General features: G+C 40.0%; 1 protein-coding gene across 1 annotated transcript in view; it reads right to left on the reverse strand.

Moving 5' to 3' along the window:
• The window catches only part of LOC126109574 (neuropeptide F-like), a 726,145-nt gene that overhangs the window by 33,918 nt on the left and 678,045 nt on the right, over positions 1-14,182 (reverse strand). Inside the window, exon 3 of the mRNA XM_049914605.1 lies at positions 8,401-8,550. Within this exon, the coding sequence (XP_049770562.1) occupies positions 8,401-8,550 (150 nt within the window). The remainder of the gene's footprint in view (positions 1-8,400; positions 8,551-14,182) is intronic.

The following is a 14,182-nucleotide window of genomic DNA, read 5'->3' on the forward strand; positions in this document are numbered from 1 at the left end:
TCCACCTCCGTCCTATCCACCGTCCACAAGACATGAATGTGTACGGTCCAGACTGAGATCTAGTCGTAGCCTATCCCCGATGTTATTCCATCTGTGCATTGAGCAAGTAGTGAAAAAAAAAGAAAAATCACGACTAGGAATTATAGTTCAGGGAGAAGAAATACAAACTTTGAGGTTTGCCAATGACATTGTAATTCTGTCAGACAGCAAAGGACTTGGAAGAGCAATTAAACGGAGTGGACAGTGTCTTGAAAGGAGGATAGAAGATGAACATAAAAGAAACCAAAGGTAATGGATTGTAGTCGAATGAAACCAGGTGGTGCTGAGGAATATGGGTTAGGAAACGAGACACTTAAAGTAGTAGATGAGTTTTGCTATTTGGGCAGCAAAATAACTCATGATGTCGAAGTAGAGAGGATATCAAATGTAGACTGGCAATGGCAAGAAAAGCATTTCTAAAGAAGAGAAATTTGTTAACATCGAACACAGATTTAGCTGTTAGGAAGTCTTCTTTGAAAGTATTTGTATGGGGTGTAGCCATCTATGGAAGTGAAATATGGACGATAAACAGTTTAGACAACAAAAGTGTAGAAGCTTTGGAAATGTGGCGATACAGCAGAATGCTGAAGATTAGATTGCTAGATCACATAACTAATAAGGTGGTGCGGAACACAATTGGGGAGAAAAGAAATATGTGGCACACATCCTGAGTAAAAGAAGGGATCGGTTTATACGACACATTCTGAGACGTCAAGGGATCACCAGTTTAGTATTGGAGTGAAGTGTGTGTGGGAGGGGGGGAGGGAGGGAGGGAGAAGGGAAGGTAAAAATTGAAGAGGGTGATCAAGAGATGAATACAATAAGGGGATTCTGAAGGATGTCAGTTGCAGTAATTATTCGGACATGAAGAGGCTTGCACAGGATACAATCGCATCAAACCAGTCTTCAGGCTGAAGATAACAACAACAACAACAACAACAAAAACAAAAACAAAAACAACAACGACCATAACAATCTTCCGAGCAGTCATAGGCTGTATCATTGTTAAACAATAACGTATAGGTTTTCTGTTAAAACTGACTGCATGGATGAAAATACTGTGCTGTGAAAATATATCGTTTCATTTTCTTTCTCGAAGGTAAAACTAACTACGATTACAGGGCATTAAAATCCAAGACAGATTGTTTCTCCCATATATTTTGTATATATGCATACATAATTTTACACGAAAGTCGCATAGACAACAATATGCTGTTTTCTTTTATTCCTCGCAGACGGTTTTACTGAAAATCTGTATACAAGTGTATTTATGGGTTATCGGTTTATGATTAGAATATTATTACACACTCTGAATTGTCCGAAACTTTGTAATGCTACCGCTTCGAGGATTAAAAATATGCGAAAAAATGTCGTTGCAGACATAATACTCGTAGATCCAGTAGTTGCAGAGGTCTCAAACCTCCGACTGATTTACCCATCCAATTTAAGCGAATCTAGTTACTAATTGTTCCCTAAACGTCACCCTGTATCAACAGTTACAAAACCCTTGACTGTTGTTATTTAAATATATGAGAAAAATATTCGAAACGCGTCCTCGGAATTTAATCCTTGTAGTTAAATATAGTTTAATACGAATTTCGGGGCGGATCTTTCACAGAAGCTTTAACTACAAGCTGTGTATGATCATGACGCGTAAACGCTCCTCCTCGCATATGCTTGTTTAGCTATCGGCGCAGTATCATCGGAAATCGCCGCTACACTTCTATCTTGTCGTAGAACTGCTCGTTACACTTTGAAATTAGCCTTAAATGTATCCTGTGCCCAAGAATAATTGTGTTTTATAGGGGAAAACAGTCCTCTTCGTGAACTATTTTCAAGATATCAAAGAAATTATTAGGGATGAATGTACAGTGATACATCGAGCTCATGTTGAAGCTATCGAGCATACCCTCAGAGATCTTAGATCATGCAATGAATTGATGGATGGCTCAGTTTTTATATTTGCTAGTGATCTTTGGGAAACTTCCCCAATTATATCTAAATGGATAAGGGCTGATATTATTAAATCCTTTCTTAAATAATCCTCTGTATGGACGTCTATTATTAATTTGAATTTAAGAACTAGCACGATAGTACACCCTGAATCTGGTCATATTAAATTCCCATTACACTTAGTGTTGGAAATGGAACAATACCACATGAGCACTGCTATATATGTGTGAGTAACTTGGTAATACTATACCAACAATTCATTCTTCAATGTGTGAAGTTTATCCCAATGTACACGATCTTTGACAGAATCCATACCGTTGGTTTTGCAAAAGAGCAGTCATGCCCAAAAACATTCCTGCATAAGAAATAAGTAAGATAATTTTGAAAACAAGTAACAGGAGAACCCAATGAATACCAGACAGTTGATACAGTAGTGACAACTGAAGATGTAGTTCAATAGCCACAACAGTTTTTAAATTCACTTAACCGAAGTGCTTTTCCATCACACAGTTTCAGGCTTGAAGTTGGCGTTCGGGTAACACTACTGCTCTATCTCCGACCTCTGAAACTTTGTAAAGATACCCGTTTGCAGATTAAAACCATAAGAAGAAATGTTATTGGAGCAACTACCTCACATGTTGAGCAGCTGGAGTGACCGTACCCACTTAATGAATCCATCCAATTTATCCGTTCATTTTAAGTGATTTCAGTTCCCAATCAATGATCTGTTTGCGATAACAGTGAAAAAGGCTCATGGTCACATATTCATTTATGATATATTTGATTTAGATCAGAGTGTTTTTTTGTTTTGTTGTTTTGGTGGTTCCGAAAACCAGTTTATTTGCTTACCACACAGCTTTCAAAAATTTAACTTGTATTATGCACAAAAAAATTAAAAACGTTAAAATCAGTGAAAAACAAAAACGAAAACAAATGAGTCTTTTTCATTCATATTCTACATGATTTATTGTAATTTCGAGTTCCATACATTTAAAGTGCTGAAGCCACAATGAGGAGCCCAAATTTTCGTCCTTGCGACAGTTCCCAGAAACACCCTATAGTGGTACATATGTCCAGTTCTCATACACATTTAGCAATTTCAAAACATATCCAGGTTCGATAGTCAGGTATAATTTTAAGAATTTACAAGTTTAATTGTTTTCAATCTATGTTATGTACTAAATTAGATAAATATTGACGATTTATAATTGTTACAGTTGAATGGTGACTGACAGACCATTTCAGGTAGTCATAGGCAATACCAGAAAACCCTTGACAATGGACTAACTCAAGGGTCAGTTCTAGCTCCACTGGTATAATTATTGTAGATGCCATCCACTCAGTACAGGAAGTTTGGTTGTGCTGCTGACTAGGTGATAGCAACAAAGTATAAACAAATTGTGGTCACTGAGGATATATTAATAAAGAACGTAAGTGTAATGTTTCATTATTTTCATAAATAGGGATTGCAACTGACGCCCAACAAAAGTGAATTCACTTCTGAGTAATATCCTAACAAACTACAAACTGGGCATATTTTTCTAGGATGATTGTCTGGCCCATAACAAATATCTAGAGTGTCTTGGAGTTACACTTGGCACATTATTTGAAAACCATCTAATATGGACTGCAACCAAACTGAGGCCAAGAATCAGCCTTGTCTACTCAGTGGCAAAATTTTGCAGTCATTTTCTACGACAGCAGCCAAACGAAGCTGCTAGACACATAACTAAATCGAACAAAGCTGATTGTTAGTGAAACAGATGACTCCACTCAATCTGGCTACCTGCCGTGAGCTGCATTCCAACAACTAACATGAGAAGAAAGAATAATGTTCTCAGGGAATATACGAAAATCTTCAACGATCAGCAGCTGCCAAACCATGACGACATATCTGCTGTCAAAATTAACAGACTTTGTGATAGACATCTTCCACACAGAACATCTATCAACCTGGTGGATCACAGTTTCAGTCTCAACGAAGTTTGGATGCATGGTATAACAACACTCCACATCAGCTCCACAGCTTTTTTCAACCAACAACAAACCATTTTAGCTCGATGTACCCCAGAGGACATAGAGTATGGTCAACATGATCTGGACTAACCGCAGGAGATGTGTGACCTAACACACAAATCACCAGAGACTACCTCAGCAAAGTACAGCTGTGGCTTCCCAAGACAGACTGCCAGACATACAGACATATTGAAGAGTGCCCTCAAATACGTACCCTGAAACACCTCAGCCTTCTTGGACACCACAACATTTGTGATGAACTATATAAATACGAGTATAAATTTGTAAATGATGTACCTGTTTTATTTGTGTTTCCAGAGTGATGTGTAATTAAGACACAAAGGAATTTTTGACATTAGTTGCTGGTGGACATTGATTGAAATTGGCAGGGAAAGTTTAAAATTTGAGCTGGAGTTGGATTCGAACCCAGGTCTCCTGCTTACTAGCTATCTGTACTCAGTGGTCATCGCAGCTGGTCGGACTACCCTAGCACACATCGCATCAGATGCAAATTCTCAACTTATCCACACACTACCGATGTAGTGCCCCTAGGCATTCTACGATAGTCCATGTAGCTGTGATGATCACGGTGTCCAGATGGAGTAGTGGTCAGTGCATCTGCCCAGTAAGCAGGAGAACTGGGTTCGAATCCAGTCTGGCTCTAATTTTTAAATTTTTCCACTAATTTAATTCAATACTCACTAGGAGCAAATGCCATAAATTCCATTGTGTATTGATTCATAATGGCAGTGGGGTCAAAATATATCTGATCTTATTGACATGTGTGGAGAACAGACATTGCATATATGATGTGTAATTGCCATACAATTAATAATTTTATTTATACATTTTATCAACCTGGTTAGACATGCATGTTAAAGCGCCGCTCCTGGGATAAGGAAGTAAGATCGAGTCTGCCTGCGAGTCTACATGCTGTCCAGCCTGGATATGGTTTTTAGGTGGTTTCCCACATCCCACCAGGTGAATACTGGGCTGGTAACCAATTTAAATTTAAGTGATTAACAAACATTTACAAGAAACTTTCGCTCATTTCGACGTGAACAAAACTACACAAAGGCAGTTAGGGTACACATATTGTGGTTCCTGGGGGGGAGGGGGAGAGGGGGGAGGGTGTTAATGTGGTAGAGTCAGGAAGGGTATTGGTTCACTCCTCAAATTGACCATGCCAAATTCGTTCCTTATCATTCTGCAACTGCGCAGATTCGAGACAAAGGCACAAGAAAATAATTGTGAAAGTGATCTGTAATTGTCATACCGTTAATAATAATAATTTACTAGCTGAGAAGCCTAGTGTTCCCCAGGTTAGAATATATGGCATGAGAGAAGGCGTGAGTACTATTCTAGACACAAAACACATACAGATGTATGTCTCATTGGGAATATTATGACTGCAGTTATCCTGTTACTGACCCAGTTTGGTCGTGGTGGATGGCAGGGGGTGAGTGTGGTGGGCAAAAGTACACAAAATATGGAGCAATAAATACTCCTAGGTAAAGCTAAAATATATATCACTTACAAACTTTACAGTGTGTGTGACAGTGTGTTTATTGTTTCTTTCACGGTGCAATGTAATGGTGATAAGAGTCTTCAACGCGTTTCATCCACACTGAGGAGGTTGAAAGAGGGTGATTGTGGTTGGCAGATATCTCAGTATAAAGCGTGATGTGGAAGACTTAGTTCTTTCAGAAAAAGCTATATTCTCTACTACTTTTGAACTTTACTGTACCAGTGAATACATTTGCTTATACAATCATCGCCGTGTTTCATCTATACTGGCATTAACATAACGTTACGCAACCATATTTAACCGCAGGTAGCACAATGGGGCCAATGCTAGTTTAGTAATATTGCCTTAAAATAACAGTATTCAAATGAAGGTGGAAAGAAATGGAACTTACTTTGTCTCATGAGGTATTTACTTTTAATTGCATATAAGTATAGGGGGGTTGACGAAAATGGGCTGAGAGATTAAAAACTGACCTATTTGATGTTACAAGTTGTTATTATAGTCTGAATGACGAATCTGCATAAGCACAGTACTATGTCGGACGAATGAATAGAGTGAATGGCAAAGTTCGTAAGTCACAGAGCATGTAGATTTTCCTAAGAGTATTTATTGTTACATATTTTGCTGGTTTTTGCACGTCACACGTACTCACTGCCACACACCTCGGCCGAACTCCGTTGTTAACAACATGAGACCAAGGGCTACGTACCACAAGAACCACGAGTGGGTGGCAGTGGACGATCATGGAGAAAAGTCTGTCAATACATACACATACAAGTGTTCTGTGTATAGTTACAGATTTATAGGTCTTAAGATCATCATTAAGTGAACAGAATTATTTATAATTTGTGACAATATGGAACTGATACTGTTACAATAAATATTTTTAAAAATATGCGGTTGTGGCATCTCTCATGACAATCTGTCATACATTATGAAACTCCTCTCTACTGACATTAACTATCGTTCGAGCATTTTCAGTCTCATGTTCAGATAAGGCATGCACAAATCTACATATTCCTATTTAAACCTGATGCTGGGTACTGGAGTTGACTGTAGACACTTTAATGTATCACCTTGTATGCTAATCACAAGTACACTATTGGCCATTAAAATTGCTAAGCCAAGAAGAAATACAGATGATAACGGGTATTCATTGGACAAATATATTATATTAGAACTGACATGTGATTACATTTTCACGCAATTTCGGTGCATAGATCCTGAGAAATCAGTACCCAGAACAACCACCTCTGGCCGTAATCACGGCCTTGGTACGCCTGGGCATTGAGTCAAACAGAGCTTGGATGGCGTGTACAGGTACAGCTGCCCATGCAGCTTCAACACGATACCACAGTTCATCAAGAGCAGTGACTGGCGTATTGTGACGAGTCGGTTGCTCGGCCACCATTGACCAGACGTTTTCAATTGGTGAGAGACCTCGAGAATGTGCTGGCCAGGGCAGCAGTCGAACATTTTCTGTATCCAGAAAGGCCCGTACAGGACGTGCAACATGCGGTCGTGCATTCTCCTGCTGAAATGTAGTGTTTCGCAGGGATCGAATGAAGGGTAGAGCCACTGGTCGTAACACATCTGAAATGTAACGTCCACTGCTCAAAGTGCCGTCAATGCGAACAAGAGGTGACCGAGACGTGTAACCAATTGCACCCCGTACCATTACGCTGGGTGATACGCCAGTATGGCGATGACGAATACACTCTTCCAATGTGCGTTCACTGCTATGTCGCCAAACACGGATGCGACCATCGTGATGCTGTCGACAGATCCTGGATTCATCCGAAAAAATGATGCTTTGCCATTCGTGCACCCAGGTTCGTCATTGAGTACACCATCGCAGGCGCTCCTGTCTGTGATGCAGCGTCAAGGGTAACCGCAGCCACGGTCTCCGAGCTGATAGTCCATGCTGCTGCAAACGTCGTCGAACTGTTCGTGCAGATGTTGTTGTCTTGCAAACGTCCCCATCTGTTGACTCAGGGATCGAGACGTGGCTGCACGATCCGTTACAGCCATGCGGATAAGATGCCTGTCATCTCGACTGCTACTGATACGAGGCCGTTGGGATCCAACCAGGCGTTCCGTATTACCCCCCCTCCCCCTAACCCACCGATTCCATATTCTGCTAACAGTCATTGGATCTCGACCAACGCGAGCAGCAATGTCGCGATACCATAAACCGCAATCGCGATAGGCTACAAACCGACCTTTATCAAAGTCGGAAATGTGATGGTACGCACTTCTCCGCCTTACAAGACGCATCACAACAACGTTTCACCAGGCAACGCCGGTCAACTACTGTTTGTGTATGAGAAATCGGTTGGAAACTTTCCTCATGTCAGCAGGTCGTAGGTGTCGCTACCGGCGCCAGCCTCGTGTGAATGCTCTGAAAAACCAATCATTTGCATATCAGAGCATCTTCTTCCTGTCGGTTAAATTTCGCGTCTGTAGCACGTTATCTTCGTGGTGTAACAATTTTAATGGCCAATAGTGTATATAGCTTTTCCTAAGAGTATTTATTGCTACATATTTCTTGGATTTTTGCTTGTCACACTCACCCACTGCCACGCACCGCGACCAAACAAACAACATGAAACCAATGGCTAGCTAGCACCACAACCATGTGTGGGTGGTAAACTATGTAGGTAACAAAATTTCTTTTCTTACTGTACTAGCGTATGCGGTAGCAGTATAAATGTACAACTGGCAGTTACCATTGTCACTGCCTACAGCCACAGAGCTACAGAGTGTTTACTAATATCGTGTGAACGCTAGGTGTCGCCAGATGTCGGCGAGTGTCCAGCTGTGGAGCAGAGGCTGTATGCCGGCTGTTCTCTCGGGCTACGTACCTGGGCCTGTTGCGCGGCGTGTACATGCGGTCGTACTCCTGCAGCTGCAGCATGCGGACCATCTTCTCGACGCCGCGGAGGTGCTCTGCGATGCTCAGCGTGTCCAGGGGGGAGCGAACCGACAGCGACGCGCCACCCCCGCTGCGAGGGCTGGGAAAGTCGTCAGTTCACATTGCAACTGCCGCCACGTCACATCTACACTTCACAAGGCTTAAAAATGCTGCCAACACCGCTCAAGCTTTCGGGTTGCCCACCTTTATCAGGAGCCCAATTATCCTTAAGCTTTCGAAAATTCCAGAACCTTTGGCAGAGTATTTTATCTGACACTCTATATTTCAAATAATGAATGTCTGGTAAATTGTTGGACACTGGAACAAATTTCTTTGGAATAGAATTCAGTGTTCATTTATACAAATATCATTGACTAAAACTGTTTTAATTTTCTGATGAGATTTCAGTTCTACAACAACTCATGTTTTCTGTGAATGGCTGTAAAGTGCACGTCAGAGGGTATGTTCAATAGACAACTACGTTTTGGAGGGCTTAAAAATGCTGCAAATATACCCCAAGCTTTCGTGTTGCCCACCTTTATCAAAAACCGGTTCTCTTCAAGCTTTCGAAAATAACATTAAATTTTTCAGATAATGATGTTTCACCCATCATATCCGAGTATCAACTTTTGGTGCATTACTTGACTGTGAAACATATTTCATTGGAATAGAATTTAGCGTTCATTTACACAAATGTCATTGACTAAGACTGTTGTGACTTTCTGGTAAGTTTTTCTGCAGTTAATTTCCACAAAATCATACGATTTCTGTGAGTGGCTGTAAAGTGCACGTCAGAGGGTATGTTCAATAGACATCTACGTTTTAGAGGGCTTAAAAATGCTGCAAATATACCCCAAGGTTTCGTGTTGCCTACCTTTATCAAAAACCTGTTATCTTCAAGGTTTCGAAAATAACATTATCTTTTTCAGATAATGATGTTTCACTCACCATATCTGAGCTTAAGAACATTTGGTGAATTACTAGGCAGTGAAACATATTTCATTGGAATAGAATTCAGCGTTCATTTACACAAATGTCATTGACTAAGACTGTTGTGACTTTCTGGTAAGTTTTTCTTCAGTTAATTTCTACAAAATCATACGATTTCTGTGTGTGGCTGTTAAGTGCACGTCAGAGGGTATGTTCAATAGACATCCACATTTTAGAAGGCTTAAAAAGGATGCAAACATATCCCAAACTTTCGTGTTGCCTACCTTTACCAGCCAATTATCATCAAGCCTTCAAAACTTCCATTACCTTTTTTAGACAATTCTATTTCAGCTATGAAATCTTCACGGTGTATCAGCCGAGTGGCGTCGTCTTCTAGTCGCAACGTTTCAATGGTTTGCGTACCCAGCATCTTCGCTTGAGGATGCTGGTTACGCAATCCATTCAAACGTAGCGACTACAAGACGACGCCACTCGGCTGATAAACCGTGAAGATTTCATAGCAGAAATACGCCGAGAAAGCCTGCAATTGCATATAATTTTATTTCACTCACTGTATCTGAGTATATGAATATCTGTTGAGTTATTGGAGTAGAATTCAGTGGTCGTTTATAAAAATATCATTGTGAGTTTTTCAAGAACTTTTATTTTGGTTCAGTCCTACAACTGCATGTGTGTTCAGTGGATAGCTATGAAGTGCATGTCAGAGGGTATGTTTGATAGACACCCACATTTTAGGAGGCTTAAAAATATTGCAGATGTTCCGTAGGTTTTTGTGTTTCCCCCAGTATCTTTATCAAGAGTCAGTTATCCTCAAGCTTTCGAAAATTCCAGATTCCATTGTCAAAGAATAATATTCGACTCACTGTATTTCAGTTAATGAAAGTCTGGTAAATTACTGGGCAGTGGAACCCATTTCTTTAGAGGCAAATTTTCTGTCTGTTTGTAAAAATACCTTAGGCTAAAACTGTTGTGAGTTTTGATGAGCTATTTTGGCTCAGTTCTCCAACCGCATATTTGTTCTGTGAATGGCAATAAAGCGCACATCAGAGGGTACATTCAATAGGCATTCACATTTTAGAAGGCTTAAAAATGCTTGCAAATATCTCTCGAGGTTTAGTGTTCCCAATCAGTACCTTCATCAGGAGCCCATTATCCTCAAGCTCTCGAAAATTCTAGTACCTTTGTCAAAAAATTATATTCGACCCACTATATTTCAATAAATGCATGTCAGATAAATAATTGAACAGCAGTGCAGATTTCCTTGGAGAAAGTTTTAGTGTTCCTTTGCAAAAATAGTATAGATGAGTACTATTGGCTGCTTGTTACACAGCTGCATGAAGGTCCCACGAATCACTAGAAAGTGTAATCAGATGGTACCTATTCTACCGTATATTAGAATCACTGTATTTTTCAACTAAGTGAGCTCTTTATTAAAATAATATTAACTGGATGCTCACGGTGTTTCTCAAGGACTACAGTCTTACATCACCGAAAACGGTTTATCACTTTGCGGAAAACCTCCTGCCTCTGTGGTCAAAAATTGGCACCAAAGGAGGGAGGCTAAAAAATCTGCAAGCTTCCCCCAAGCTTTTGTATGCCCACCAGCAAACCAGGAGACATGTTTTCTTCGAACATTTGAAAATTCCAATACCTTTGTAAGGAACTGTATTTGACATACTGTTCAAATGGCTCTGAGCACTCTGGGACTTAACATCTGAGGTCATAACATCCCCTAGAACTTGGAACCACCTAAACCTAACTAACCTAAAGACAACACACACATCCATCCCCGAGGCAGGATTCGAACCTGCGACCGTAGCAGTCGTGCGGTTCCAGACTGAAGCGCCTAGAACCGCTCGGCCACCAAGGCCGGCTGACATACTGTCTTTCACTTCATAAATGCTTGGTGAATTATTATTTAGTGGAATATACGTATTTGCTGAGAAATTCGGTACTTGTTAAGAAATATGTAAAAGACGAAAAATGTTACTAGCTTTTGATGCTCTGACAGTACATTTCCACAGAATGTGTTCTTTGTTTATCATAATATTAGTGGACTTCCACATTTTTTTCGCAGGACTACATTCTCTCCTGACCGAAAATAATGCCTGATCTTGTAGATAACCTTCTGTCCACGTTATAAATACGTAATCTGTAGAAAATACACAATTTTGTTCTTTCGTTTTTAATTACTATGTTGTTCTAATAAGAAGCGACGGAAGAATCAGTTAACATCCTATCTAAGTGATAAAATACTGAGGCCCAGTTGGAAATTCTAAAATTTTTTGTAACGTGTCCGATGTTTTCATATTCATATCGTATCTTTATCCTTCAAGCGTTTGAATATTCTAACGTCATTGTCAAGAATTGTAAGTGACTTACTTACTTTCTGTGTGTCGGTCACTGAATTTCTTGTGAATTAATCAGCACTAGAATACATTTCCCTGCAGTAGAATTTGGTCTATGTTTACAATATCAAAGGGCAAAAATATTGCAAATTTTTGATAATCCGACAGGAGAATTCATCTTTTATTGTCATTATTATTTATTTACTTGTGTTTAGTGTATACCATCTCAAGTAATACCTTAATGTGTAGTACACCAAAATCTTTTCATTTCTCCCTTTTTTATTAAAAAAAACAAAGAGATATTCAGTTGTAAAGAATGTAGACCTAACCTTTCTTTCGGGACATCTTGCATAATGCGAGTTATAGCGAGCGTAACAAACTTCCCTTCTGTACACTGAAAACTGTGTTAGTGACTGTTAGTGTGTGACTCTCCACCCAGCTTGGAATCTTATACTATTGGGAGCCAATGTTGAAGACGCTCTGTATCTTATGAGGTACTACTGATGCACGTTGGTCTACAATGTGTATACCGACGGTATGTTTCGGTGTGCGGAGATGCCCAACAGATAATTATGGCAGTGTACTTCCATTGTTAAGTTCAAGGTCTGATTGTGGGTCTACCATTTACGCTGTGAAAACGTAACATGGAGCTGTGTTACAGTTGAAACAACAATTGAAACGAAAATTCCCTCCTAGCGGAAATAGTGATGGGTTTATCCCCATGCTATGCGATATATCTGGATAATTTTCCTCCGCTCGAGCTATTTATAGATTTGCAATGGCTGATCGGGGCAACTGTCACTTAGCAGCTCTTCAGAGGATTTAACGACAGTTTTGACTGTCTGAGCTGGTTTTCGAAGACAGTTTTTCTATACGTCGACAGCCACAGTCAATGTACTTGTTTAATTCTGCTGTTATCGTTAAGTCTGTGACAGTAAACGGCGTTGGTATGTCCGAATATTGTGGAATGAACAACTGTCGAACAAAATCAAGGTTTAAACTGAATTTCAGTTTTATTTCAAGAGAACTATCGACACCTGTAAGACGTCAGCTTGAGCAGTCCCTGTATGTATTGAACCAGATCCTAGTTCTCTGGACAGATTCAACTGCAGCCACAAAAAGCAAGTATTTACTCTCTAACTAGTGACGGAGATTCAAATAAGATATACCAAAACAGGTATTTTGCACGTTTACTTTTTATTAGTTGTGGAGAAATAAGGAATATAGTGTCAAAGTTTGGAAATACCAGAGGCTTGGAATTTCCGAGCGCACCTCTTAATAAAATGTGAGAACACTCAACGCCAAGACGCAGGGCAGTAACAACAATAAAAAATATATATTTTTTTAAATTTTGAAATCTGAAAAAGATCGCGGATTCTTTCGCTGTGCCGGCGAAGTTCACATTGTTGGCCGGACAACGGCACTCGTATAAAAGCAAACTGAAATTACAAAATAGAAGTTTTCTTTGCTAGGATTGTGAAAATTTGAATGGTATTGAACTATCTATAACTGTCTTTGAAATCACAGCTTCCCTTCGGAATACTCGTACGACATTTCGCCTACCATTCCAAACTACAATAACACGTTCATCGTAGTGGAATAGGACAATAGACTATAGTCTACGAGTGTAAAGAATATTTTGATTTGATGAGACGCACAACTCTCCCTCGCTAACAGCGTCCAGAAACGGTCGACCGTCTACTGTCTGTTTGTGGAATTGAAAAATGTGCGACGGAATGAAACATTCCGCCAAGTGTGTGGCAGTACGTTTTCTGAATGCAAAACAGGCCGTCCAGTCGAAATTTACTAACAGATAAACAGTGGCTATGGAAATGTGATGAATGAAACTTCATTGAAAAGCTGGTGCGCCATGTTTAATGGCGGACGAAAGAATGTTCGCGATCAAGAGCGATCGAGGATACCTTCTGTTGTAACCGACGAATGAAGTCAGCGACTTAAGAGACAAAGTTCAACTGGACAGACGTTTTCTGGATATTTTGGGTGCAATGGATTCTTCAACGTTTCGGCCACTATTGCAAATCGATATGCTCACGGTGTTTTTGCAAACTGACAAAACACCCGTCGGAGAATTTTACACATTCACAGTGCTGTCACATACCCAGAATAATTTCATCGACTGTTACAATGCCCTCGGAAGCCTACAGTTACTTTTTTCCACTATTGATAGAGTTTATGCTTTCCTGAAATGTCGCTATCAGTCTTTCATGAAGCTGCTGATGATGGTTTCGGCTATGGAAAAGTGTATGCCACGTGAACACAAAAAACAACGAATGGGAGCTGCACTGACTTTTCTTACGCGAGGACTTTTTGAACCACATTGTTACTGGTGACCAAACGTGGGTTTCGCATGAAACCCCACAAGCAAAGCATCAATCAGTGAATGGGACCATTCACAATCTCCATCAAAAGTAA

The sequence above is a fragment of the Schistocerca cancellata genome, chromosome 12 (genome assembly GCF_023864275.1).
Source record: "Schistocerca cancellata isolate TAMUIC-IGC-003103 chromosome 12, iqSchCanc2.1, whole genome shotgun sequence".
Classification (NCBI taxonomy): Eukaryota; Metazoa; Arthropoda; class Insecta; order Orthoptera; family Acrididae; genus Schistocerca; species Schistocerca cancellata.